Source organism: Ylistrum balloti, unplaced genomic scaffold (genome assembly GCF_031769215.1).
Source record: "Ylistrum balloti isolate Yb309-2 unplaced genomic scaffold, AGI_CSIRO_Ybal_v1 Utg370024, whole genome shotgun sequence".
In the NCBI taxonomy this organism is placed as follows: domain Eukaryota; kingdom Metazoa; phylum Mollusca; class Bivalvia; order Pectinida; family Pectinidae; genus Ylistrum; species Ylistrum balloti.
This window is the reverse complement of record NW_026782090.1, coordinates 108,392-134,943: the sequence shown is the minus strand read 5'-3', so window position 1 is coordinate 134,943 and position 26,552 is coordinate 108,392. Positions and strand designations below refer to the sequence as shown.

General features: G+C 36.9%; 2 protein-coding genes across 4 annotated transcripts in view; one reads left to right on the top strand and one right to left on the bottom strand.

Moving 5' to 3' along the window:
- The window catches only part of LOC132548673 (uncharacterized), a 151,154-nt gene extending 134,361 nt beyond the window's left edge, over window positions 1–16,793 (top strand). For all 3 annotated transcript variants that reach the window (XM_060212553.1, XM_060212554.1, XM_060212552.1), the window contains exons 3-10: window positions 3,924–4,035; window positions 4,239–4,402; window positions 4,652–4,730; window positions 7,361–7,440; window positions 9,345–9,599; window positions 11,641–11,766; window positions 12,531–12,683; window positions 13,051–16,793. In XM_060212553.1, coding sequence (XP_060068536.1) covers window positions 3,924–4,035; window positions 4,239–4,402; window positions 4,652–4,730; window positions 7,361–7,440; window positions 9,345–9,599; window positions 11,641–11,766; window positions 12,531–12,683; window positions 13,051–13,433 — 1,352 coding nt within the window. In that variant the 3' untranslated portion in view covers window positions 13,434–16,793. The remainder of the gene's footprint in view (window positions 1–3,923; window positions 4,036–4,238; window positions 4,403–4,651; window positions 4,731–7,360; window positions 7,441–9,344; window positions 9,600–11,640; window positions 11,767–12,530; window positions 12,684–13,050) is intronic.
- Window positions 16,794–18,751: 1,958 nt separating this feature from the next.
- Window positions 18,752–23,353, bottom strand: LOC132548681 (uncharacterized). Its single transcript, XM_060212562.1, has 3 exons — window positions 23,266–23,353; window positions 21,978–22,130; window positions 18,752–19,047 (listed from the first exon to the last, which is right to left on the bottom strand). Exons 1-3 carry the CDS (start codon window positions 23,351–23,353, stop codon window positions 18,752–18,754), a joined length of 537 nt encoding a protein of 178 aa, XP_060068545.1.
- Window positions 23,354–26,552: the final 3,199 nt, after the last annotated feature.

Genomic DNA, 26,552 nt, shown 5'->3' with positions numbered 1-26,552 from the left:
ATCCGTGGTGTCCAGGCTGCTTATATTTTACTTGTGTAAGTGGTGCGAGTGTTATCTGAAAGAAGATAGAAAGCCAAAGCATTGTAGTTAGTGTAAAACAATATACATAAAAAGACGTTTATGGGTAGTCGACTGAAAATAAGGAATGAAGGATGTTCGCAATGTCATACAGACCTAACACAATGGAATTTGACACCAGACTTAGCAGACATCTACACAAAGTCACATTGCCGTATCATTCGTACAATCGCTTTTATGAGCTCCAGTATATGTAACAAAGATTATGAGACGATAAAAACTATACTGTTTTACATTTACAAATACACAACATATGTAGGATCTTAGCTATTGTTAGGAAACAAGAAAAGTTCAAACGTAAAAAAAAACTTTGTTTGAAATTGTGTACAATGAAATATACTAAGACGTCTATTACGAGCAAGCGACTTGTATTTCTGGTAAAAAATCTTGTGTGTTTCTACAAGCACTGTTGTTTGTTCGACATCGTTATCGATATATCTGTAACATTGGTTGTGACAAAGGGCCTGTTAAACAAAATGTAGTCTGGGTAGCTAGAACTGTATTGTCAATGTACCAAACAGGTATACATTATCAGACACAAAGAAACACATACATGTAGAGTTAAGTCATCAAAAACACAGGCACATAGTAGACGCCTTAAGTCATAAAAGACAAGATTAGTGCACATCTTTGTCATCATAATGTTGAATTTGCCGCTTGCACCCTAAAGATGTTAACGTTAGTATATCAATCAAGAAAGTGTATTTACCAACTATTGGTGTAAGTGCGGGGGGTGGGGGTTACCACTTAATCTTGAAGAGCTTTGTTTAGTTATAGAAGGGGACACGATTTACTTGACGACAGTGAAGGTGACTTGGATTTTAAATATTTTCGACTGGTGAAGTCATTGTTTTTATTTCTTAATTTGGTTTCCTGTTTCTGATACGGGAACGATTTATCTAATTATAACGTTCAGATTTAAAGTTACGCCTTACTCCTGAATTAGACCTTACCTGTCTCTTTAACAACAACAAGGACTGTTTCACCGTATGCTAAACACGTATGATTAATATGATACTTTCCCTGTTCCGAACTTTTTGTTATGATAGCATGCCTGATCCCCCAACGTTTGTTGAATCTGTAGGAGATATTGTTTTCAGTAAAATGAATGGGATAATGAAGACGAGAGACGTTCAGTGAGTCTCGAAGTTGTTACAGCACCACAATACACTGGTCCATTTACAATAAGACAAATCTACTCGTGCATTCGTATGCATGCCAAACCTCCATTACGCGTCACAAGCGGCTGTGGTCGATCGGGACGAGAGATTATCTTGGGAATTGGACACTGAAATAATAAGACCAATGGCTTTTGGTCCGACGAAGCCCAATTATAATGTTGAATGCTGTTGAGCTGTATATATGTCCTTCCATTCTTTCGAGGATGTATTGGAGGCTTAGAGTCGATCTACTCACAGCACACGCACAGTTCGATTTTTCTTTGTCTGATCAGTGGTATTATTAGATTAGAGTATTGGTCAGATCGTGGCTTCATGGTTATCATCATATTAGAAGTAGTACGACTTAATTGATAAGAGAATTGGGAACCTGGAAGTTTGTTATCGAATATTGCTAAGTCGTCTCATTAAATCCACATATCTTGTTAATTAGTGTGGTCTATATAGTAAATGATATGGACGTAATTATCCAGTATATGTTCGGAACTAAATGTCTGTCGGATTCGTGCAACTTTAACGATGATATAATCAAATGAAATGATAGTGAGTGAGCTGACAAAAAATGTCCGAGCTGTCATGGAAATGAACTAACGGTGGTTCATCACCGAGTAAGGTCGTCATTAAAATGTCTGTGTAAATTTACCTGATGTAATCACTCTAATGGTTTACCCGACATAATCACTCTAGTAGCGAGATTACTGGCCAAATAAAACAAATTCTCCTGTTGTTAGGTCCTGATAACCAGAACTCTCCTAGAACTCGATTTAAAAAAATTAAAATCAAAATATCAAAATATGATGCCAGAATTTTAATGGATATACTTATCAGTGGGGTACACACAGGAGAGCTGATACTTGTATGGTGTATTATCGTATTGTATGTTTGTTCTTGTTTTGTTTTTTTTTTTGTTGTTGTTGTTGTGCTCTGGTGTCTAGAAAAGTTGTCCAACTTTAAGAGAATTCGTTTTTATTTCGAGGTTCTTGACTGTTAAGAGGTAGATTTTTTCTATGTTTATCTGAATGGTTTAGCACATTTTAAGTCTACCCCTTCATTAATCTGCTGCCTTGTCTGAAAATAACATATTGGTCATTGTTAATGTAGAAATATGAGAACTAAGAAATCCCTTTAGATCAGACCTACTCGACAGGAAAAAAGCGTAGATCAATAGTGCAACGAGAGAGCTAGAACAAATGATCTAATGCTGCACGAGATGGGTCTAACATGTAATGGTGATTTATTGATGATATAAAAATATCCCGTTGGGAGCCCCATTCAAAAGCGTTTGATAGAACTGCTTTGTAACGATCACTAGAAAGAACTTCTGGGTTTGTTACCTGATCGCTTTACGCCACCTCAGGACTGTCTCTTCCTGCTTAATTCCGTGACGCACAGTCTGTTTTTCGTCCGCCCAACTTCTCAAATAATTTCTTACGAACCATCGAGAGAAAGATAACATTGTCTGGTAGCGTCTTGGAACTTGCTAAATACTTCACATGTGTATGAAGACTAGAAACCCGTAATTCCCAATATTAACCAAGGTCTGTAAAATTATAACATTTATCCAGTAGAATTGTCCCATTGGTAAAGGTAAAATGAAAAAAAAAGGATTTCCCCCAATGATCATAACACCTTACGTTGAGGCAACACCATAAGGCAAAGACATTGTATAGAATTATCTGTCAATGTGATGAAGATGAAGATATGATGGGTTAAAATGGAGTGATTACTGGTTTTGGTGATATGGACAAGCGGTCGAATACGGCAAGCTTGATATGAATGACATTTAATTTCTCTGAAATAATTAATTGAAACTGTTTTAATGAATCCGGTTTAAAGTCAATTACATATTATCTGTCTCCATAAAACAGCAGACTAACCAGTGTAACAGTGTAAAGACGGGCTGATTTAACTGTTGCAAGTAGTGTTTAAATATTTGACGAAGAACGTGTATGTTAGCACAACAAGGTTCAAACTAGTACTTGTGTGTAATATGGCAGTTCTTTCCGGATTTGTTTCACAAGCCCGTTTGGTAATTAGTAGATTCTTTTTTATTCTCTTGCACTAATCATTTATAACACGAAATTGACTCAAATTTGCATTTCGAATAACGTTGTCAGATGAGCGATTGATTCTAGTACATTACCCTTAATGTCAGGTGTAGAGTGTTTAGCGTTATGTTGACAGGAATCACCATTATAACTAAACCATATGTTATCATTTGAAAGCGAATTGTAGACACGAACTGAGATGTAACCATGTGATCAATTGTTTTGTCTTCAGTTTCGTTCATTGATTCTGTCAATAGTGACACGTGATAAATTGTCGAAAGAAAACATGACGATATCATATTACATGTTGTGTTATGTCCGCGATGTCATTACCTAACCACTAGTGTGACTTCCAATCCATTTTAAGGAAGACGCAAAATCTTGAAAATCGATGGTCCCCGCCTGAGTGATTAACCGCCAAAATGTTTACTGACTTCGGACGCTTTTGGCGTCTTTAATTGTATACTTTGCCTGAAGTTTCTGTCTAGGTAACACAATTCGTTGGCTGAAAATAGAGAGAAAATACATACAACAGGTGATCTGAAATGAAATCGATCTAAAACAGCACGTTTCGTTTCTAAAACAGAAGTCTAAAATGTTTCTGTCTTCTATTTGACAGGACACGAGATGGCGCCATGCCCGGAGGAGGCGGGGTCATTCAAATGTAAGCAGTGCTCGGACGCCACCTTCCAACCGGACAGAAATGTCTGGGGAGACAAATGCCGTCTCAGGTAAATCTTTTAAGTATTCTAAAAAAATGTCTTTGAACTGAATAATTAATGTTCAGCCATTGTAAAAATCAAAAGTAGTATAAAGATAACATGTACCACACGTACATTTATAAACAAATGACACAAAGTTTATTTATAGATTTTGATACGGAAACATTTCATGTTTGCTTGTTATTATATACCTTAATAAATGTCTTATTCAGGAAGGTGTGTGATTCCCGGCCGAACATGACCTACAAGGACTACGGTAGTACTATCAGGGACGCAGACTGCAAGTGTAGTCCAGGCTTTCACTTCGAAAACATAGACCAGCGCGCATGCGTACCAAATAAAGTATGCGACAAAGGATATGGACAAGGGGATTATGGTAAATGATTGGAAATCAATAAAACATTAAAATTTAATGTCAGTAAAAGTAAAAATAATATTTATAAATATATAAATAAATGAAAAATGTAATTTCTCTTTGTTGAAATTTTTAATCGAAGCTGAATTGTTAAATGGAGCGAATGTCATGTACCAAAATATCAAAGGTCATAAAACATCAACTGTTGACATGTTGGCTACAATTAATTATGTTAAAACAATAGTAACTAATTGTAATTTTCCTTCACAGGGAAATGTGAAAAATGCATTGACATCAACATGTACTCAGACAAAAAGGACAAAATCCAGAGATGCCAGCCCTTAACAAAGTAAGTATTAACTATAACGAAAGTTACGTTTCTCGGAATATGGGTTAAATATGACGTTTGTCGAGACACTGATTTCAGTTCAACATAAGGTATTTCGAATGTGCATATGTGTGCACGTTCCTTTCAAACCAAGCCATGTACGACTTAAATGGTCGGGTTGACCTTTAAATAATTTAAAAAAGCAAAAATAAAGCAAACAAACACTGTACTTGAATTTTGTTAAAGTGAAACAGTCTGTCATTGAGTGATATGTAATGTCCTACCATTAGTACAGGTAATGTTGTTTTAAACCCTTCGCCCTACCCACACCGCCCCATTTGGTGTTTCTGTAGCTTATAAGTTACCAACACTGCTGTCTCTTTTTGATTTTTATGCAGCTTTTATCACAACTTCTTAAAACGTCGTTGATCGAAAACGCAACTCTTTGTAAGAATCTCAAAGGAATTTACAAATAACATTTCTACCGTTTGAAAATTCTTTCTTGAAGAACTGTTCTGTGTCTTGCGAAAAGATTGAGATGTTGGTATCGATCATTGCCAGAACGTTTAAGTCCGTATGGACCACATTCTCTGATGTGATTCCACCAGGAGAAATACATTTTAGATTTCCTAGTGAACGCCAGCCTAGAAAATAAATGTTTCATTGAATGCTATATGTTACGCAATGGGAATGGTTGACAAGCTTTCTTGGAAAAATCGAATTTGAATGCGAGCACGCCAGCAGTGTGTCTATATAGACATTGCTGAGTAACACATATATATAGGATGTACATAGCTCAGCCTGTATACCCCGCCACTAGGGTATACGGTGATAGCTTTCCAAAAAGGCAGCACTAAAATCGATTTTCTTTTCATTTTAACCAAAATTCTCCAGTATTGAATGCACGCCGTCAAATTGTGTCGGAGCTGATGTAACCGATTGATTTGGTTATGTTAAGATAGTGCAAATGTCAGGTCTCATCAACGTGAGCTGGTGTAATCATAAACAATAAACTCTTATCATAGGAAACGTAAATGCATAACTAATTAGGTTAGAAGTTGCAATCCATACAAATGGGTTTTCCTTGTGATTATTCGGTTTCTGTTATTTTGTTTTAAAGCTACACACCTGTTAAAATTAAAATTCTTAAATGGTCTTACTGATATCACCAGTGGGCTCAGAATAAACTTAACATACACATATAAAGCAATGGAATGTGGGAGGCAAAATACATGCATTTCATGTATTAAAATGAGATTATTGAATTGATGGACGCCTGCAAAGCTTTTACATTGAACATCCATTATTACTGTAAGTGTGTCCGGTATTTATTCTTTTTATTTTTGAGATCTCATAGTGCACGCAACATTCAAATAATCCCCGTCTTCACATGCAGTGAATCGTATGATTATAAAATAATACCAGTTTCACATCTCACACTTAGTTTCTATTTTACACATGACTCATAAATTTGCTTTTAAACACAACAGAGAATTGAATCTTGTATAGCACAACTATAGCTTCTTACAAAACCGGAATAAACCCCGACAGAACACAACAGTAACGGTACAAAAATAGTCCAAGCCAGTAACCAAGCTCATTTATCGCACTTCGTAGCCTGTAGGATCGTCTACATCCCTCACACCTGCCTGTATCACAGTTTTTCACTTCTACTTAATTACTTTATCACAAACATTTGATACACGTTGCGAAAACAGGCCAACTTGTCGTCACTGACGGTATATACTCAACACCTCCTATAAATAGCTCTCTGTTTTCCATCTTGAAGCATTCTTTGCCAGTAATTTTACGATTCTATTATCTACCTGGCCGTCAGCATCTTCTCTCGTGGATCCATATCAGACCTGCTACAAAGTAGTGTGTTTATCGATTTCTATCAGATTCTAGTCTTATTCCATATTTATTTTAAGTTTTCCTGATAATTTTAGACACATGCTGTGTCTTAAGCATTGTCTGAATACAACACAAGTGTTACCTACATGTTACAATATCTGTTATCGGTCACTGTTGCATTCCAGAGATTGACGAAGTACTGTTAAAAAAACTGACATATGTTGTCTCTGTCCGACATTCCAATACACTTTCCATTTCCCTCTCTCTCTGTCTTATCTGTTGTTTACGTTCGTGTTTCTCAGCTTGATAAGGCTCTGCTATTAGAATGGAAGTTTTATACTTTATATAAAGCGCATTTTGAGAGCACTATCATAATAGATTTCGACAGTTGTATCTGGCACTAAATTTAAACCAGTATCTGTATGGGTCATGGTGAAACAAAGTTTATAGTCTGGTCCGTGTTTTGGAAATAGTAGAGATAAACAACGTCAACTTCTGGAGATAAGTCACTCTTGTCAAACTTCTCAAAAAACTGTGTAGTTATTTTTTATGTAGTTTTGTTTATTTTTCGACAATTTCTGCTACCTTTCTACATACAACTACTTCTGTTATTATATTCGTCCAAGAATGGTTTCTGTTGTTATATTTGTATGGTGTAAATTTGACTATTTATTTATTTTTCTTTTTTGTATTTCTCCCTATAACTTGTTCCGTTATATAATTGAACAATTCATATAGCTATTTGTCTGTAAAGGGTCGACATATATTTTACTGTATACCTTTTTGTCATTTAACAGTTGTGAAAAGGACAGTCGGTGTACAAAAACAAAAAGCAATGGGACATTCGACAACATATGTGGAAGTAATAGAGTTAAAGGTAAGCATCACCTATGTTACTGGTCTATAAAAAAGTAACAAGTGTTCAGAAATTATCATAAAATGTGGGTTTAAAACAAGTTTGCATTAGGAAGTCCTTCCGAACAATATTCCTCAAAAATGACATGTTAGATAGCGTAGTGGATAATCAACTCGTCCTTCACCAAGACAGTCTGGATTTGAGTACCCGATCAGATGTAAAATAGGTATGGAATCACTTTCCTGACGGTATTTCGATTTCCGTTCACGAAGTGAAAATGACATACAGGTTAATTCTGAGAAACAAGTAATGATGGCTTCATGCCTTTTAACAAGTTGATATTTACGAGTTGAAATAGAGAAAAGAAGGTTTGGAGTGTGTTTAGGGATTTGTTGAGTACAGAGTAAAAATGCCAAAAAAAGGTTTGTGTTACATATAAAATGGAACGTCCAATTACAATTCGTTTCAGTAGATATGTGCAATAAATTTGAATGATAAACTTTATGCATTTGTTGAAATAATTATCTTGGAAATATTGATTTTGTGACGTCATTGATAGATAGCTTCACCTCATCTGTTAGAAAATCAGATAGCGTAGAGTGAACTGCTAATTGCCAAAGAACTGTATATTTGAAACAGATCCAAAGGTTATGTTGAGAAAGAGTTCTTTCACCACCTCCACAGTTTCAGCAATGTACACATTTAATGCGGTTTACATCTGGATCCTGCTTAACTAAGAGTTTTACCAAACATCCACTTAGAAACACACATGTTCCTTCCCATTGGGTCCTTAATTGAGCTGTGTATATTCCCCAAGCTCTTGAATTCAACAAGACTGGATGAAAGTGAAGAGATACGGTTTGAAGCGAAAATAATCAATCGTTTTAGCTTTGAGAGTTTAATTTTTTTTTCGTCGTTTCTAAAAGATTCCTGGGTAATTTACTCCGCTGCGTTGCTATGACAACAGCTTGTGGTTTAGAGCAGTGAGTGGTTTTGACAACAGTCAGTTGAAAGAAGGATTTTGAAAACGCGAGAAATGGTTGCTGATGTTGTAGAGAAACGAGAATGGATGGTTTCCATGCAATGTTTTGTGAAATAGATAGAAATTATTTGAAGCATCTGCGTGACTCAAAAACATTTCTACTTTATCTCAGTGATAAACATTCATATGCTGATTTTTTTGAATAATGAAGATTGATATACATTGATGGAGATGGGCAATGAATTGTGCTATTCATCTGAACAGTGAACCAAGTTTGTTGTGTGGCTTTTGATAATAACCTCGATTTGGAGCATTTTATTGTATGCTTTTCTTCGAATAAGAAAAAAATATATATATGTAAAGAATGTTCGGGTCCAATCATAGTAACCTAAAGCCAAGGTATATAAATCAGAAGTGGGTAGATGGTGACGTTTAAATATTCTTTTTTATATCACAAAGGCTTCTTTTGCTGAACACCGCTAACAACTTCTATACACAGTGTAAACCACACTACTTTCATGTGTTTTCATTTTTCACCAGTTTTGAAATAGTATGAAATAAAGAAGGACTGATACCTATTTGATAAAACGCATACAGTAAATAATATTTTTTATTTTCAACAACAACACGTTCATTTTTCTTCAAATAAATAGTCAAACAGCGAAATTTTGAACCGACAAAAACACTTCAGCCTCCGGGATTCGATTCCCGGACCAGACGTGAAAAGGTATGAGACCACCTTGTCGACCATGTTGGTTTTCCCCGGGTACTCCGGTTTTCTCCTACAGTAGGACTTCTCGCGAGCTACCATCCAGGCCAACAATAGTTATTTATAAAAGCTTGTTTCGCAATTGTTGTTAATTATTGATATATTAAAAAATTCTCTTAACAGTAAAATAAAGCGTAGAATGTTAATTATGCCCTACTGTTTCATTCCTTACAGATGTCTCAAAATGTGAAAATGCCACTGCTGACAACGGAGTGGGAAACGATCAAGGCATTCTGGGTACAGGGGCAATCATTGGTCTCGTTGTTGGATCTGTCGTTCTCATTCTCTTCATCATTTTAATCTTCATCTGTCTAAGGCGTCGACGACAATCGCGACATGTAGAGGATCCACTTACTGAGGACCAGTTTAAAAAGTTAATGGAAAGAATAATTGAGAAATCGGACGAAGAGGAGGCGTATTGTAAGAAAGGTAAGGTCAAGAGGTTAACTTTTCATTATTTTAACAATTGTTTTGTTAGGAACTGTAGTGTTATGATTATGCTTATTATAAAGTTTTACGATTTTAAAAATTCGTCAAGTAGACGATATATTATCAGAAAAGAGAGAGAAAGCGGGAAAATGAGACGGGGAGTAACGAAACAGTTTAGATATGTAAATGGAAAGCAAGTACAGTTTGCTGTTAATACCAGACTTCAGCTATGTCCGCTGAATATGTGAGTATCAGGGAAACGTTAGGGCTACGATATGTTTGATTTATGGAACAAGACATGTATCTGGTATCTTTCGTGCCAGTGTTTAGACGGACATATATCAAGCTAAGTATTTAATCAAATGTATATATAAAGATAAATAAGTCGACCATAAGTCTCAATGAAACTGATCACGGTAGATTATCTACAACACGCAATACCACGTCAGTGATACTGTCCCTTGTTAGTTTAGTAGATGTCAGGAAGTAGAGAAGTATATTGGTTTTAACTTTTATTTTAGAGAAGCCATGTTAGTATTATAAAATATTCAATCTAAAATCAATCTGTGGTTTATAATTAAATAATAATTTGGATCACAGATATTGATTGTAAATTTTTGATGAAGCTGACATGCAGGCATGTTGTGATAACATAAGTTAAGGACGCTGCGAGAGTGTAACCTATCTTTACTAGTAGTGGACACACGAGGAGAGGGTTTTATGTAGGTATAGAGAGATGGACATTAGAATAGCGTGACAATACACTAGAACAACACGGCGTGACTAATGATCGAGATTCAGTGAAGTAAAATCAGTGTTTTCTGTCGTGTCAAACGTCGCCCAAGTTTATGTAGGTAAATTGTAGGTAATTTGAGATTTTGATATCTAGAGATAATTATAAGTCTGTCACATCTGGAATGTTTTCCCTCCTTACCTTATCTGTTTATGAAGGGTATACCTAAGTAATTTAAGCTCTAATTCAACCAAGGATTTCTGCTCGAACAACTCCAGGTAAATTCTTATTTTTGTCCACCAAGAATTTATTATTATGGCTTAAACGTAGATATATCTTATCGTGTTTTTTGAATTATAAATGACTGCTGAAAAAGCCGATAAGTCATCTTAACATATTTATTGTCGAATAAAGTTTCTCAGGACAAGAATCCTATAGAGTCCAATGATGATGTTTATAGCGGCAAATTAGTCGTAATTTCCCAATCAAAAGCGACATCAGTTACAAGGATGTAAGATATCGGTAATAGTGTACCTACAAGACCATAAACATAGTCCTGATCCTTAACTCCATCAAACGAGGACAAGTGAAATACGATTATAAGAAAGATTTACTCTGATATCGGAGGGTGGGGTGGGGGTTATGAAATGTCAGCGTCGTCTTCTCAAATTCAACTCGCAAGGATGATTTGACAGATCTACGTCGATGTAAGGAGATGACATCATAAAAATGTCTGTTATCATCGCCATTCATCTTGTTTATTTTGTTCTTATTTTAATTTATTCCTCTCGGAAATGCTGATATCGTAAATCTGTGCTTGAATATCAGATTAGCTAGAGTACAGGGTCCTAAGGAAAGGTTGTACCTCCTACATGTCTAATCATTGATGGCTGTTCTTAGATATTATATACAAGTAACCACTGTGGTTTATATCTTGTCCTAATCTCATGAGTTTAAGTTGGAATTCCGTAGACATACCATTGTTTCTACAGTGATTTATGGATGGTTAATGCTTCATGTAGTGTTTATACTTTTGTGTAAATATTATGACTCAAAATTTCATCAAGATTATAAACATAACGATACACTTAGTCTATTAAAAAAATACGAAACGAGAAATTAATTAAACCTTTCCGTCGCGGTGAAAGCGTGGGAGGTTACTATGATTGGAGAAAACTTGAGAATTGTTTTCATCAAACATGGTGCCGAGTATTATAAAATGATATTACTCTGAGGATGACTTGGTGTATCGACTGAGCTATGGAGCTGTGGTTGTTCTGTCACTGACCGTTTTAATTATCTCTCCAGTGCTGAGTGCGTCGTTCCGGGAGATAGAAGACAGGATAGACCGACAGAAATGGTCACTCGCCCAGGAACTGTTCCGGAACCACTACCAACCCGCCATGTACGAAGTCATCGTCGATAAGTATAAAGGTACAAATCAGGGACAAGTTTACTTCACCATAAACCTCAATTCTCAACCTGATGGATGATCTACATATATACAAAGTATAAAGCTCGTGTTATACACCTCATCCCCCTCCTTCCACCAACCCCCAACCCCCACCCCCCCCCTCTCTCTCTCTCTCTCTCTCTCTCTCTCTCTCTCTCTCTCTCTCTCTCCCTCTCTCTCTCCCTCTCTCCCTCTCTCTCTCTCTCTCTCTCTCTCTCTCTCTCTCTCTCCCTCTCTCTCTCTCTCTCCCTCCCCCTCCTCTCCCTCCCTCCCTCCCCCCTCTCTCTCTCCCTCTCTCTCTTTCAACTTGTCTATAATTGTTTCATTGTTATTATATCCTACTGCTACCTTGAAAATATAATGTGTGTGTATTGATATGTTTGGAAAGGGCTTTATATAAGTAGTAAAACTTGTGCCCAATCCTATTGCTAGTTATGTGCAATAAGATATGTTTGAATCAACCTGAAATATTTACAAAGTAGCATGACAGGTCTGTGTGAATCTCTTGTCCTTTGTCACGGTTCTAATCAATAAGCATCGGGTAATTCCTAATTGAAAGAATATAATTATTGTGATTTTTAAAAATTTTATTTAAAGTAAATATCGCCAGTATTATGTTATTTGTACTGATAACAAGCTGTTTGTGGATTTTATGTAATCAATTGATGATTACCATATTTGTATAATTGGTATTGGTTGATTAATCTTTCTTTAATTGGCTGATATCGATTTTGAATTATTTCAGACAAAGAGTGTAAGTTTGCCGTGAATGGCTACCTTCAGGATTGGCGTGAGTACATGGGTGAGACGGCACAATCTGTACAGTTCCTGTTCAGATGTCTAAAACAGTGTAGACGGGAAGACATTGTGTATGAGATCTGTAACAAATTCAGAGAAGGTAAATTTCATCTGTTAGTGTTCGTTTAAAGATACGTTCATGTGGCTGAAAGTCCTGCAACAGTGTTTATCATATTCGATCTAAAAGGATTTTGCAAAATATCAGTGAATAACACTTTTCGATACAAATTTTAAAAAGAATGAAAGTGATTAGATTGTGACAATAAAAGTTTAATTACCTTAAAATGAATTGTGCGAATAAACAAGGCATGTTAGTAACAACCAGCTTTACACCTGTTCACTCATTTCCGAAAAGTGCCTCACAATCACTATAACATTACCACTAGATGACGACATCCTAGAGCCGTTTCCTCAATACCTTATTTGGTTCTTTGTTAATATAACAATATCTCGGTCTGTTTCAATAGGCTACCCGGAAGTGGTCATTGACGCTGAAGCACAATTAGAGAATGGTGTGGTGAAGAAACGGAAGCCAAAGTCGAGCTACAGCAACGGACTCCTGTCGTCGATATTCCCGTGTTCAAGCTGTGGTAAAAACAACGAACATGGCAAAGCAAACAAACAAGAAAATAACGAAACAAAAGACAAACTGTTAAACCTTGAATCATCACCATCTAAAGAGGAGAGCATGTCTGGAAAGGACGCCCTTGACCTACAACCGCAAGAGGCGGGTGCTATATATAGAGATAGACCAAGTCCTAGTGCGCCAGTCATAGACGAGGCGGGTCACGTGCACGTTGTAGTTCCATTCAATCGTGCGATGTCTTTCCCTATACAGGCTAGTTCGTGATCAAAGGGTCAACTGTGAAAGGTCACACCACATGATAAAACACGACAGGCGACCATCTCTATTGTGTTCAACGTTTCATTCATTTTGTTAAGCGGATCAAAGATCCCGAGTAGAAATCATGAGTATATGTATGATGGTTGTGCTGAGGCTTCAGCATACAGCGGTATATGTGTTTGCGTAAATGCATGCATAAAAAACTTTCATAGAACAAAGCTTGGTATATGTAAAGTGCTGACATCAAAGTATCTGTCGATGTGGTTGAAATAAAACGACGAACTACTGGATTTAAAGACGAGAACATCTTGTTTGACGAATTTTCCTGAAAGTTTAAATGTCTCTTCGTCTTAAGTTTTATTCATAGGGAAGAATTTCTTCATGGAACAGCCGCACTCGATGTGGATCGTTTTAAGTTCAACCACAAGAAAGTAGCTGAATGAAGGACAGCTGTGACATAATGCTTATTTACAATGGAGGTGTTTTATCAAAGGACCTTGTTCACTATGGATTCTAATTAATTCCCTGAAGGATTTTTTTTTCTTTTAGTTGAACATCTAAAAAGAACATATTGATTGTTTCATGGCGGATAATAAAAATGTATCCGAACCTAAATGTAATTTTTATAGTCAAAGTTTGATGGAATAATACACTCTGTGAAGTAACATGTCTCTTGAGACAATAACGTCGTTCGCGGTGGAACTAGGTATTAAAGTATGAGTGAACAGAAGTATTGTATGAACGTGTGTGGATTTTATTGAACATTTTGGTTTAATACATATGTATTGTTAGCCTCCGGGGATCAATTCATCAATCTTACTGTGTGAAACAATTATTTTTTCATTAATGTCATACTTTTTAAATGATAAATGTCCTGAAACAGTGATGTCTTGCTGTTATTTTCTCGATTGTTAATTTGTTATCATCATGACACGTGAACTTATATCGAAGTTATGCTCAATTGAGATATGATCCACAAAAACAGCTGGTGAGCATCATGGACGACCATTGTAATTAAATCATGTAATTCAGAAATCACTGTGGTGTACTACATGTGGGATTTGCAATATCTGATCACCATTAAGAAATACCTTGTATTGGTCACAACAAAAATGCTCGATTTTCACATTACATTTTCATGGTTTTATGTCGATTTAAGTAGCACCATATGATACGATGTAGAACGAAATAAAGGTAAGATTTTTTTTTGTTCGGCGTTAACGTCATTGTGGAACATTGAAGTGCTACTTTTTGGGTGCGGACATGTCTAATATGCACTGTTAGTTCAGTTAAATGTAGATTTCCAAATGCTTTAATTAAATAGATTTTATAACACAGGATTATAAATGATGTATTCCCATTTTACGGCTTAACACATGATAAATCACACAAGTGACATCATAGGTAAGGGTCATGACATGAAAGTTAAATGCTAAAATTAAGCAACTAGGGTGGGCCTGTCTTCCTGATGTAGAATACATGTAACCAGACATCTATATAGGTCTGGCCGGAACTGGTGTAGATCCGTAGTTAGTTTTGCGTCCAGACAATGCAATTGGATTTTATCCCCACTAATAACATGCAAAATTAAGACAGAGCTTATAGAGATATCATGTTTGTGTAAAATTCCATTCCTAAATGGTATGTACACAGCGTTATCTCCCCTAATTAGCAAAGATAACGCTGTAATCACCCACAGCCCCGATAAGACCATTTCATATGTTGTCATATGATTGGCATTTGTCCGACGTTGTCATGGAAACTCAGTATAATGACCTGTCATTTCAATATGCGATGTGTCACATTACCCGGGATCTGTGCGTTTTTATATCACGTGATATTTAACAGTTTCCTGAAATACGTTATCATGCATAATTTACCTGATATATAACTATTTGTAAATACGGCGAGGATAGAGATATCCCGAAGTTTGTGCTTATCAGTATAATTTACGTATTTGGCAGGTGCTTAACTCGAATTAAATGAAAGAGGTGTACGCACATGTATGCCCTTTTATTCATTTCGTTTTTTATGTTAGATGGAATAGAATTTGCTTCATACTTGGTATGTGGCCTTTGTTGGTTAATACGTTATGTAAAAATCGCGTTTAAAAAAGTTTGAAAAAAAATTAATTTCATAAACTCGATTTCGAGATTGTGATTAAAATACTTAAGTAGTGGCTAATACTGTGAAATTAATGTATTAATATATTTTAACTCTTTAGAATTCCATTCATTTGTAGTGTAAATTTAAAAACAAATGGACAGAAAGAAATATATTGGCATGATCATTCAGAGGGTATCCATGTTATCTCTATCACACAAATCGAGTTTATTTTGCAATATGTATGTGTGCTGAATATTGGTATAACTATGTTAAAAGCAAGATTCTACAAACTGTACCTAGTAATTATGTGTTTGTCTTTTTCATTTATATACATTTCATATTCGTTAGTTTGTTATATTTAGTCTCACATTCCATCATTGCGACTTAATCTATAATTTTTTTTTACATATAATCAATAACATGTTAATTGCATAGATCATTACTAATAAGGTAGATTGTATTTCGCTGTTTTGCATATTTTGAATATCTTGCCCTTTTGCAATCACCCTTTGTTCCCTCGCTTGCCAACCACAGGGTCAACTTTAGGTCGGTATAATTCTCAGTGTTTGTGTGGTCACAGCTAGAGAAGCAAACACCAAGACGCACACGAAAAAAAAAATCTTGTAAGCACGTTTTAGTGCAAGCCTGTATGGTAAATAACCAAAGCTCCTGCTGTGGTGTTTCACTGACCGGTGGAACACGGGGTAATTTCTAAATGACGTCTGACAAATCAATTCTTTTTAGCTTTCTCGTCTCAGTTTTCCGCTCCGGTCTTGATGAAAATATCAATGTATGCCCATTAGTCCCAGATAAATGTGAATGTCCCATGTCCCGCCTTCAACTCCTACCCCATATATTTTGTTGTATGTCTAGATTTAAACTCATTTTGTTTATTTTTAATCTATTTTATATAGTGCGAATCCAAATGACGATGTCATCTGCTTTGAAAAGATTTGCCACGCGTTGTGCTTTCTGCTATTTTAACAAATCAAACACCTACCATTGAAATTATTCTTCGTTCTATACAAAACAAAGCTGATCAGATTTTTTTTCACATTTTGTATTTTTGCGTACGACGTCATCATATGGTGCGTACTTGTGATACTGTGTCTGATGAAATGCTTATTAGCTATATATACAAATCTGGATTTATTTGTTTTCCTTATATGTAATGTGTACTATACTACTTGCATTTTGTCCCATTGTTGGGATAAGCGATGTTGGTTTATGAATTAGCCAAATAAAACATATTTTTGATTAGCTGTTGGTTTAGTTATTGATACGAGACATTAAACAGCTGACAACAAGTGATACAGATTGCTGCAATGTAACCGAAACGGTAACATAAGACACCGTAAATAAACAACTGGAAATTTCCGACATGTCATGGAGGCTGTACGAGAGACACAAGTGAATATCACCTTTTGATACGATACAAATTTAGACGGTTTTGATACAGTAGAACCTAACAATGTATTTAACCAGTCATACGGCTGTTTCGTCCTTCTCGGATTCGGTGGAGCCAAGAAGGGATTAAATCATGAAAACTATGAGATACATGAGTGAAATACAAAAAGATTGAGAAAAATATCAAAATCTGGATGGATGGGTGAACAGACCTCATTATTCATTACTAGTAAATTTTATAACTTGCATGTGATCATTTCAAAAAAACGTCAAGTACAGGTGTGTTAATTAAAACACAGGGACTAAATGTTCATCAACAGTGTCTACCACCTGCGATCTGGAGGAATGTACAAGACATTCGGGAGAACAGCACATGTTGTTACAATTTTTGATTATAAAAAAATGTACCAAATAATGAATCATAATTCAAAATTCGAAATCGAGGAAAAAGTGGACAAAACGTGAGCTAAGAAATAAAAAATCATTCGGGCCAAGAACTACTGAATCACAAGGCAACAAACATCGAACACATCTGAACTTCATATCACACAAAAAGATAGAATGGGTTCACAACAGGATTTTTATAGAGACCACGCTTATAAGCAAGAAAGTTTGGTATCAGTGAGTATAATGTTTGTGAACATTGTTTTTCCTTTAATTGAATTATTTTTGTTTACTTTTGTTCACATTTACCGTCCTATAGGGAGTGGTCGGGGATTTACATGTTATATCGATATTGTACGATTCTCTACAAACAGATAAGGGAGTTTGATAGATAGGGGAGGACATGCAAGTGAAAATTCTAAACTACCTCATAAAATACAGAATTACCATATGACTACTCTACTAGAATACCAAGTTTGTGTTAATATTATTCATTTTTTTTAGTTGAACAGTTCATTATTGTAAAGATAATATCCCTGCCTGGTGTTGGTTGTCAACATAGACGAAATGATATGGCTAGATCAATCCGGTTTATTAGCCGAAGGGTTTTCTGATAATGTTGGGAGGATTAGGACAGGAAAAGTCGATTATATTAATACGGTAAGTAATTACATGGTACAGCACCAGGACAAATAATCGATACTGATAACACGGGTACACACTGTATCAAGTTTATATGTTACTATTTACATAAAAAAAATACTGAGCATAATAGTTGAGCTCTGTAGTTCAAGGGAGGCAACCCCTATAAAATATTGGCATAGAAAATTTGCATGATCTACGCTAACAACCAGTACATTCTCAATTCTCATCGAAAAAATTGTGAAATATTCCACAACAATTCAAGAAATACAGAAACAAAAATTAATAATTATCTACACACAAAAGAACACGTGCTTCATAGGGAAAAATTAAAACAAAAGATTTTGTTACTTGGTTTGTAAAAATGTATAACTTTTTTATGTGTCTATGACTACTACGAATAATTCTTGTGACTTCGTCATGTATCGATTCTCATACAAACTCTGTCATAAAACAATATCAACAAACTATCTGTTGGCTGTTTCTTTACACATAGAAAATAGAAATAACAACAACAAATGCATTCTGTTTTAATAGCAAGCATACACGCACTTACACGTCAGTTACACACACTTACACGTCTGTTACACGTCACTTACACTCAGTTACACGTAAGTTACACTCAGCTACACGTCAGTTACATGTCAGTTACACTCATTTACACTCACTTAAACGTCAGTTACACGCAAGTTACACGGCCGTACCATTTCAGAAAACTTCCACGATCAATATCTACTAACATAGCATTTATGTATCATTAATCTGTTGAACAACTTGTCTGTCATTTATTCATCTGACCCTCTGTGTACAGCATGGTCAAATAAACCACACCAATGGATAATCCAACACATTAAAAGTGTTAACGTCAGTGCCCATGCGTTGTTCATACCCCCGGCACGTGATATTCCCTCCTGTGGACCGTTACAAAAGTCTGTTCGACAAACGGAGATGCAGATCACATACGCCTGATAGTAGGCGCACGTTGATTGGTTGTTTGGCATCACTGTCTTTAGACGGGGAATGTCGTTGTATGAAAATGTATGTCCATCACTGCAATCTCTGATGAAGCTGACATCTTTGTCTGGTGGTGGAAACACATCAAACTTGTTAATCCGAATTCAAAAGAATAATAAAGGGCAACAGCGGTATAATTCTTTGAAAAAGTACAGGAAGAAACAGGTTTCCGTGATACATACATCTCCCTGATACTACCTGATACATACATCTCCGTGATACATTAATCTCCCTGATACATACATCTCCCTGATACATTCATCTCCGTAATACATACATCTCCGTGATACATACATCTCCGTGACACATTCATCTCCCTGATACATTCATCTCCCTGATACATTCATCTCCGTGACACATTCTTCTCCGTGATACATAAATCTCTCTGATACATACATCTCCCTGATACATACATCTCCCTGATACATTTATCTCCCTGATACATACATCTCCCTGATACATTCATCTCCGTAATACATACATCTCCGTGATACATACATCTCCGTGACACATTCATCTCCCTGATACATTCATCTCCCTGATACATACATCTCCCTGATACATTCATCTCCGTGACACATTCTTCTCCGTGATACATAAATCTCTCTGATACATACATCTCCCTGATACATTCATCTCCCTGATACATACATCTCCCTGATACATTCACATCCGTAATACATACATCTCCCTGATACATACATCTCCGTGATACATTCATCTCCCTGATACATACATCTCCGTGATACATTCATCTCCCTGATACATACATCTCCCTGATACATTCATCTCCCTGATACATTCATCTCCCTGATACATACATCTCCCTGATACATTCATCTCCGTAATACATACATCTCCCTGATACATTCATCTCCGTGATACATACATCTCCGTGATACATTCATCTCCCTGATACATTCATCTCCGTGATACATTCATCTCCCTGATACATTCATCTCCGTGATACATTCATCTCCCTGATATATTCATCTCCCTGATACATTCATCTCCCTGATACATTCATCTCCCTGATACATTCATCTCCGTGATACATACATCTCTGTGATACATTCATCTCCCTGATACATTCATCTCCCTGATACATACATCTCCCTGATACATACATCTCCCTGATACATTCATCTCCCTGATACATACATCTCCCTGATACATACATCTCCCTGATACATTCATCTCCGTGACACATTCTTCTCCGTGATACATACATCTCCCTGATACATTCATCTCCCTGATACATTCATCTCCGTGATACATTCATCTCCCTGATACATTCATCTCCCTGATACATTCATCTCCCTGATACATTCATCTCCCTGATACATTCATCTCCGTGATACATTCATCTCCCTGATACATTCATCTCCCTGATACATTCATCTCCCTGATACATTCATCTCCCTGATACATTCATCTCCCTGATACATACATCTCCCTGATACATTCATCTCCCTGATACATTCATCTCCGTGATACATTTATCTCTCTGATACATTCATCTCCCTGATACATTCATCTCCGTGATACATTTCTTCTCCCTGATACATCATCTCCCTGATACATTCATCTCCCTGATACATTCATCTCCCTGATACATTCATCTCCCTGATACATTCATCTCCGTGATACATTCATCTCCCTGATACATTCATCTCCCTGATACATTCATCTCCCTGATACATTCATCTCCGTGACACATTCTTCTCCCTGATACATTCATCTCCGTGATACATTCATCTCCCTGATACATTCATCTCCCTGATACATTCATCTCCCTGATACATTCATCTCCGTGATACATACATCTCCCATGATACATTCATCTCCCTGATACATTCATCTCCCTGATACATTCATCTCCCTGATACATTCTCCCTGATACATTCATCTCCCTGATACATTCATCTCCCTGATACATTCATCTCCCTGATACATTCATCTCCCTGATACATTCATCTCCCTGATACATTCATCTCCCTGATACATTCATCTCCCTGATACATTCATCTCCGTGATACATACATCTCCCTGATACATTCATCTCCCTGATACATACATCTTCCTGATACATACATCTCCGTGATACATTCATCTCCCTGATACATACATCTCCCTGATACATTCATCTCCCTGATACATTCATCTCCCTGATACATTCTTCTCCGTGATACATAAATCTCTCTGATACATACATCTCCCTGATACATACATCTCCCCATACATCTCCCTGATACATACATCTCCCTGATACATTCATCTCCGTGACACATTCTTCTCCCTGATACATACATCTCCGTGATACATTCATGTCCCTGATACATTCATCTCCCTGATACATTCATCTCCCTGATACATACATCTCCCTGATACATACATCTCCGTGATACATTCATCTCCCTGATACATACATCTCCCTGATACATTCATCTCCCTGATACATCTGTATGTGTTACAAAGGTTGTTAGAAGACATACTTATTTTATAACTATAAAGTACTGAAACCTGCCCGTGCCACTGGTGGCAAATATTTTATATGGCGCATGCCACTTAATTTCTCCGTCACATAAGATACTTTCACAAGTGGCACTAGCAGGCTTCCGTAATTAAGTATTGAAGCAGAGATAAAATAGAACGATTGAAAGGCGATAAAAAGGAATTCTACGTTATAGTATAGCAGACAGTTAAAAACTGACAAATTCTACGTTATATTATAGCAGACAGTTAAAAACTGACAAATTCGTTATAACAAAACACATCAGATGTCAAATCACTAATAAAGTGCAGAGGTTAGATTACAAAAGGAAAAACATTTTAACACATATCAAGATATAATATGACCCCATATCATTCTGATCATTTTAATGCTGGGTGTACTTTTAGTGGTACGAATAGTTTGAACTGGTTGAACTTTGAAGAGACATGTTATTGTTGGTTTAACCTGGGTGAGTGATCCGGTAGCACTTTTATAACACTTACCTTCCTTTTTGATGCTTTCTATCATACAATAGTGTTGATTAGGAGCTGAACAGTTCCTGTTTAAGTTGCCTCCCTTGTCTCTGTTATGTATCAAAGCATCATAGGATGTTTCACAATTTCCAGAGTCTGCGCATGCGTAACATCGTAAAGAATCTGAGGAAAATATCAACAAAAACAATAACGATATTCCTAAGACGACATTTTGCTTTCTGAATCATCGTACTATTTTGTCAAAAAAAATGGCTAAAGTGACCCATTGTGCAGGGAACAGATATCTACAATACGGTCTATGATCGACCTTATACCAGAAACTTCAGTAAAAACTGCTTATCACTTTATCATCATATAAAGATTTATTTAGCATAGGCTTGAAAGATCGTACAAAAGACACACAAGTGAATAGCACATTTTGATACATATTCAGAGTAGTAAACTTCATCATACAGCTATTTCGTCCTTCTAGGACTCGGCAGTGATGCTACATCATACAGCTGATTCGTCCTTCTAGGACTCGGCAGTGATGCTACATCATACAGCTGATTCGTCCTTCTAGGACTCGGCAGTGATGCTACATCATACAGCTATTTCGTCCTTCTAGGCTCGTCAGTGATGCTACATCATACAGCTGATTCGTCCTTCTAGGACTCGGCAGTGATGCTACATCATACAGCTGATTCGTCCTTCTAGGACTCGTCAGTGATGCTACATCATACAGCTGTTTCGTTCTTCTGGGACTCGTCAGTGATGCTACATCATACAGCTGATTCGTCCTTCTAGGACTCGGCAGTGATGCTACATCATACAGCTGATTCGTCCTTCTAGGACTCGGCAGTGATGCTACATCATACAGCTGTTTCATCCTTCTAGGACTCGGCAGTGATGCTACATCATACAGCTATTTCGTCCTTCTAAGACTCGGCAGTGATACTGCATCATACAGCTGATTCGTCCTTCTAAGAATCGGCAGTGATACTAAGGACCTAATTTTTTAACTCTAGGAGGCGACTGAGAAAATCCGAAATGATCGAAAATAAAGTCACGATCTAGATGGGAGGTGCACTAATCCCATGATTAGATAAAATTGGTTACTTTACTTTATCAGATAATTTTAGAACATCATCAATTATACGTGTATATCCTGACTGTCTTCAGAAAACACGTGAGAACTATGGTACAGTTGTGAGATCCATATAGACCGAGCACTGATCCTTCATCAAAATTCGTGTGAATATAAATCAATTATTTTGGACAGTTTCGGGGCCAATAAGAAACATTTCTATGTAATGACCCATGTCTTTTCTATCATTGACACATACAGGTAAAATCTTTTCCCGACGTGCCAAGATCTGAAGGTCATTCTGGTGAAGGTCAGGCATGCTGTTCATCAGTTTAATCCTACCATTTCTGAACACGTGTCCGGGAGGAGAGGATGTAATTATCTCACCCAGTAAAAACTGACCCGAGCAGTATAGAATCTAAGAGCAATGTTGACTGGGATGGGGAAGGTAGCAATTAGAAGAATATCTCATATCTCACTTTAAAGTCGATATAGGTAACAACAACCAATGACATACGCATTATTTCTGTGGCCATTCAAATGTATGTACACCACCGTACATACAACTCCGTGCATACACCTCCGTACATACAGCTCCGTACATACAACTCCGCACACCTCCGTACATACACCACCGTACATACAACTCCGCACATACAACTCCGTACATACAACTCCGTACACCTCCGTACATACACAACCGTACATACACCTCCGTATATACACCACTGTACATACACCAACGTACATACACCTCCGTACATACACCTCCGTACACCTCCGTACATACACCACCGTACATACACCTCCGTACATAACTCCGTACACCTCCGTACACACACCTGCGTACACCTCAGTACATACAACTCCGTACATACAACACCGTACATACAAAACACTGCAAAATGATTTTAGGACACAGGCAACCACCTGTATAACAGGATGTTATCACCAAAGAAATGAAAACTTTAGCTACGGAAAATACAAGTGCATGAGATTAATATTCTTTGTGACAGAAACTGATTCACCACCTATGCACTTACAGGATTGGTTATAAACGCTAGGTTTAGGATAAGCTTATTCCGATTTCTTTGGAGATTTAGCGCGCTGAAAATAAGTAATGACAATTTGAATTCCAAATAATCTGGAAATCCCTTTCGCATATGTTTTAGCTTATGTCCTTGTTTTTTTGTTTTGTTTTTTAACTTATTGCTATTTAATATGTCCTGAAACCTAGTTATTTCAAAGTTAAACACAGCACTGGAAAGCAAGCGGGAACGGTATTGATTAGGTATCGGTTATATATAGGTTTTCATTAATTATTTTTAAAAATGCATTTTGCACAATAATTACAAATCTCACAAAAAGAATAGCAACGCGTGGTCTTAGTAATTTAGCCTTTGTAAGTTAAACCTGCAATAACATGTACAACAGAAAATATTCTCCTCTCTTGTCACAACAATTAGTACTGGGAAATTCTCTTCTCTGGTCACAACAGTTAGTAGTGGGAAATTCTCCTCTCTTGTCACAACAATTAGTACTGGGAAATTCTCCTCTCTTGTCACAACAGTTAGTACTGGGAAATTCTCCTCTCTTCTCACAACAGTTAGTAGTGGGAAATTCTCCTCTCTTGTCACAACAGTTAGTACTGGGAAATTCTCCTCTCTTGTCACAACAATTAGTACTGGGAAATTCTCCTCTCTTGTCACAACAATTAGTACTGGGAAATTCTCCTCTCTTGTCACAACAATTAGTACTGGGAAATTCTCCTCTCTTGTCACAACAATTAGTACTGGGAAATTCTCCTCTCTTGTCACAACAGTTAGTACTGGGAAATTCTCCTCTCTTGTCACAACAATTAGTACTGGGACCCCTCTCTTGTCACAACAATTAGTACTGGGAAATTCTCCTCTCTTGTCACAACAATTAGTACTGGGAAATTCTCCTCTCTTGTCACAACAATTAGTACTGGGAAATTCTCCTCTCTTGTCACAACAATTAGTACTGGGAAATTCTCCTCTCTTGTCACAACAGTTAGTAGTGGGAAATTCTCCTCTCTTGTCACAACAGTTAGTAGTGGAAAATTCTCCTCTCTTGTCACAACAATAAGTACTGGGAAATTCTCCTCTCTTGTCACAACAGTTAGTAGTGGGAAATTCTCCTCTCTTGTCACAACAGTTAGTACTGGGAAATTCTCCTCTCTTGTCACAACAGTTAGTACTGGGAAATTCTCCTCTCTTGTCACAACAGTTAGTACTGGGAAATTCTCCTCTCTTGTCACAACAGTTAGTAGTGGGAAATTCTCCTCTCTTGTCACAACAGTTAGTAGTGGGAAATTCTCCTCTCTTGTCACAACAGTTAGTAGTGGGAAATTCTCCTCTCTTGTCACAACAATTAGTACTGGGAAATTCTCCTCTCTTGTCACAACAGTTAGTAGTGGGAAATTCTCCTCTCTTGTCACAACAATTAGTACTGGGAAATTCTCCTCTCTGGTCACAACAGTTAGTAGTGGGAAATTCTCCTCTCTTGTCACAACAATTAGTACTGGGAAATTCTCCTCTCTTGTCACAACAATTAGTAGAAGTTCCCCTCTCTTGTCACAACAATTAGTACTGGCATGTTCCCCTTTCTTGTCACAACAATTAGTACTGGGAAATTCTCCTCTCTTGTCACAACAATTAGTACTGACGATCCCCTCTCTGGTCACAACAATTAGTAGTGGGAAATTCTCCTCTCTTGTCACAACAATTAGTACTGGGAAATTCCCCTCTCTTGTCACAACAATTAGTACTGGCATGTTCCCCTCTCTTGTCACAACAATTAGTACTGAGAAGTTGCCCTCTCTTGTCACAACATTAAATACAGGCAAGTTCCCCTCTCTTGTCACAACAATTAGTACTGCGAAGTTCCCCTCTCTTGTCACAACAATTAGTACTGAGAAGTTCCCCTCTCTTGTCACAACAATAAATACAAGCAAGTTCCCCTCTCTTGTCACAACAATTAGTACTGAGAAGTTCCCCTCTCTTGTCACAACAATTAGTACTGAGAAGTTTCCCTCTCTTCTCACAACGAATAACACGGAGAAACTTTCTCTTTCGTCTCACAACAATTATAACAGAACAACTTCCCCTCTCCCCACACAACAATTATAACAGAACAACTTCCCCTCTCCCCACACAACAATTATAACAGAACAACTTCCCCTCTCCCCACACAACAATTATAACAGAACAACAATTATAACAGAACAACTTCCCCTCTCCCCACACAACAATTATAACAGAACAACTTCCCCTCTCCCCTCACAACAATTTTAACAGAACAACTTCCCCTCTCCCCTCACAACAATTATAACAGAAAAACTTCCCCTCTCCCCTCACAACAATTATAACAGAACAACTTCCCCTCTCCCCTCACAACAATTATAACAGAACAACTTCCCCTCTCCCCTCACAACAATTATAACAGAACAACTTCCCCTCTCCCCTCACAACAATTATAACAGAACAACTTCCCCT

What these genes read in the sequence shown, in the direction of transcription:
- LOC132548681 (XM_060212562.1), bottom strand. Translation starts at nt 23,353, where the DNA reads ATGCCTGACCTTCACCAGAATGACCTTCAGATCTTGGCACGTCGGGAA. An exon ending in CAATGATAGAAAAGACATGG is followed by an intron (nt 22,131 to 23,265) that starts GTCATTACATAG and finishes TATTTTCCTCAG; the next exon opens with ATTCTTTACGATGTTACGCA. An exon ending in AGAAAGCATCAAAAAGGAAG is followed by an intron (nt 19,048 to 21,977) that starts GTAAGTGTTATA and finishes TTCCACCACCAG; the next exon opens with ACAAAGATGTCAGCTTCATC.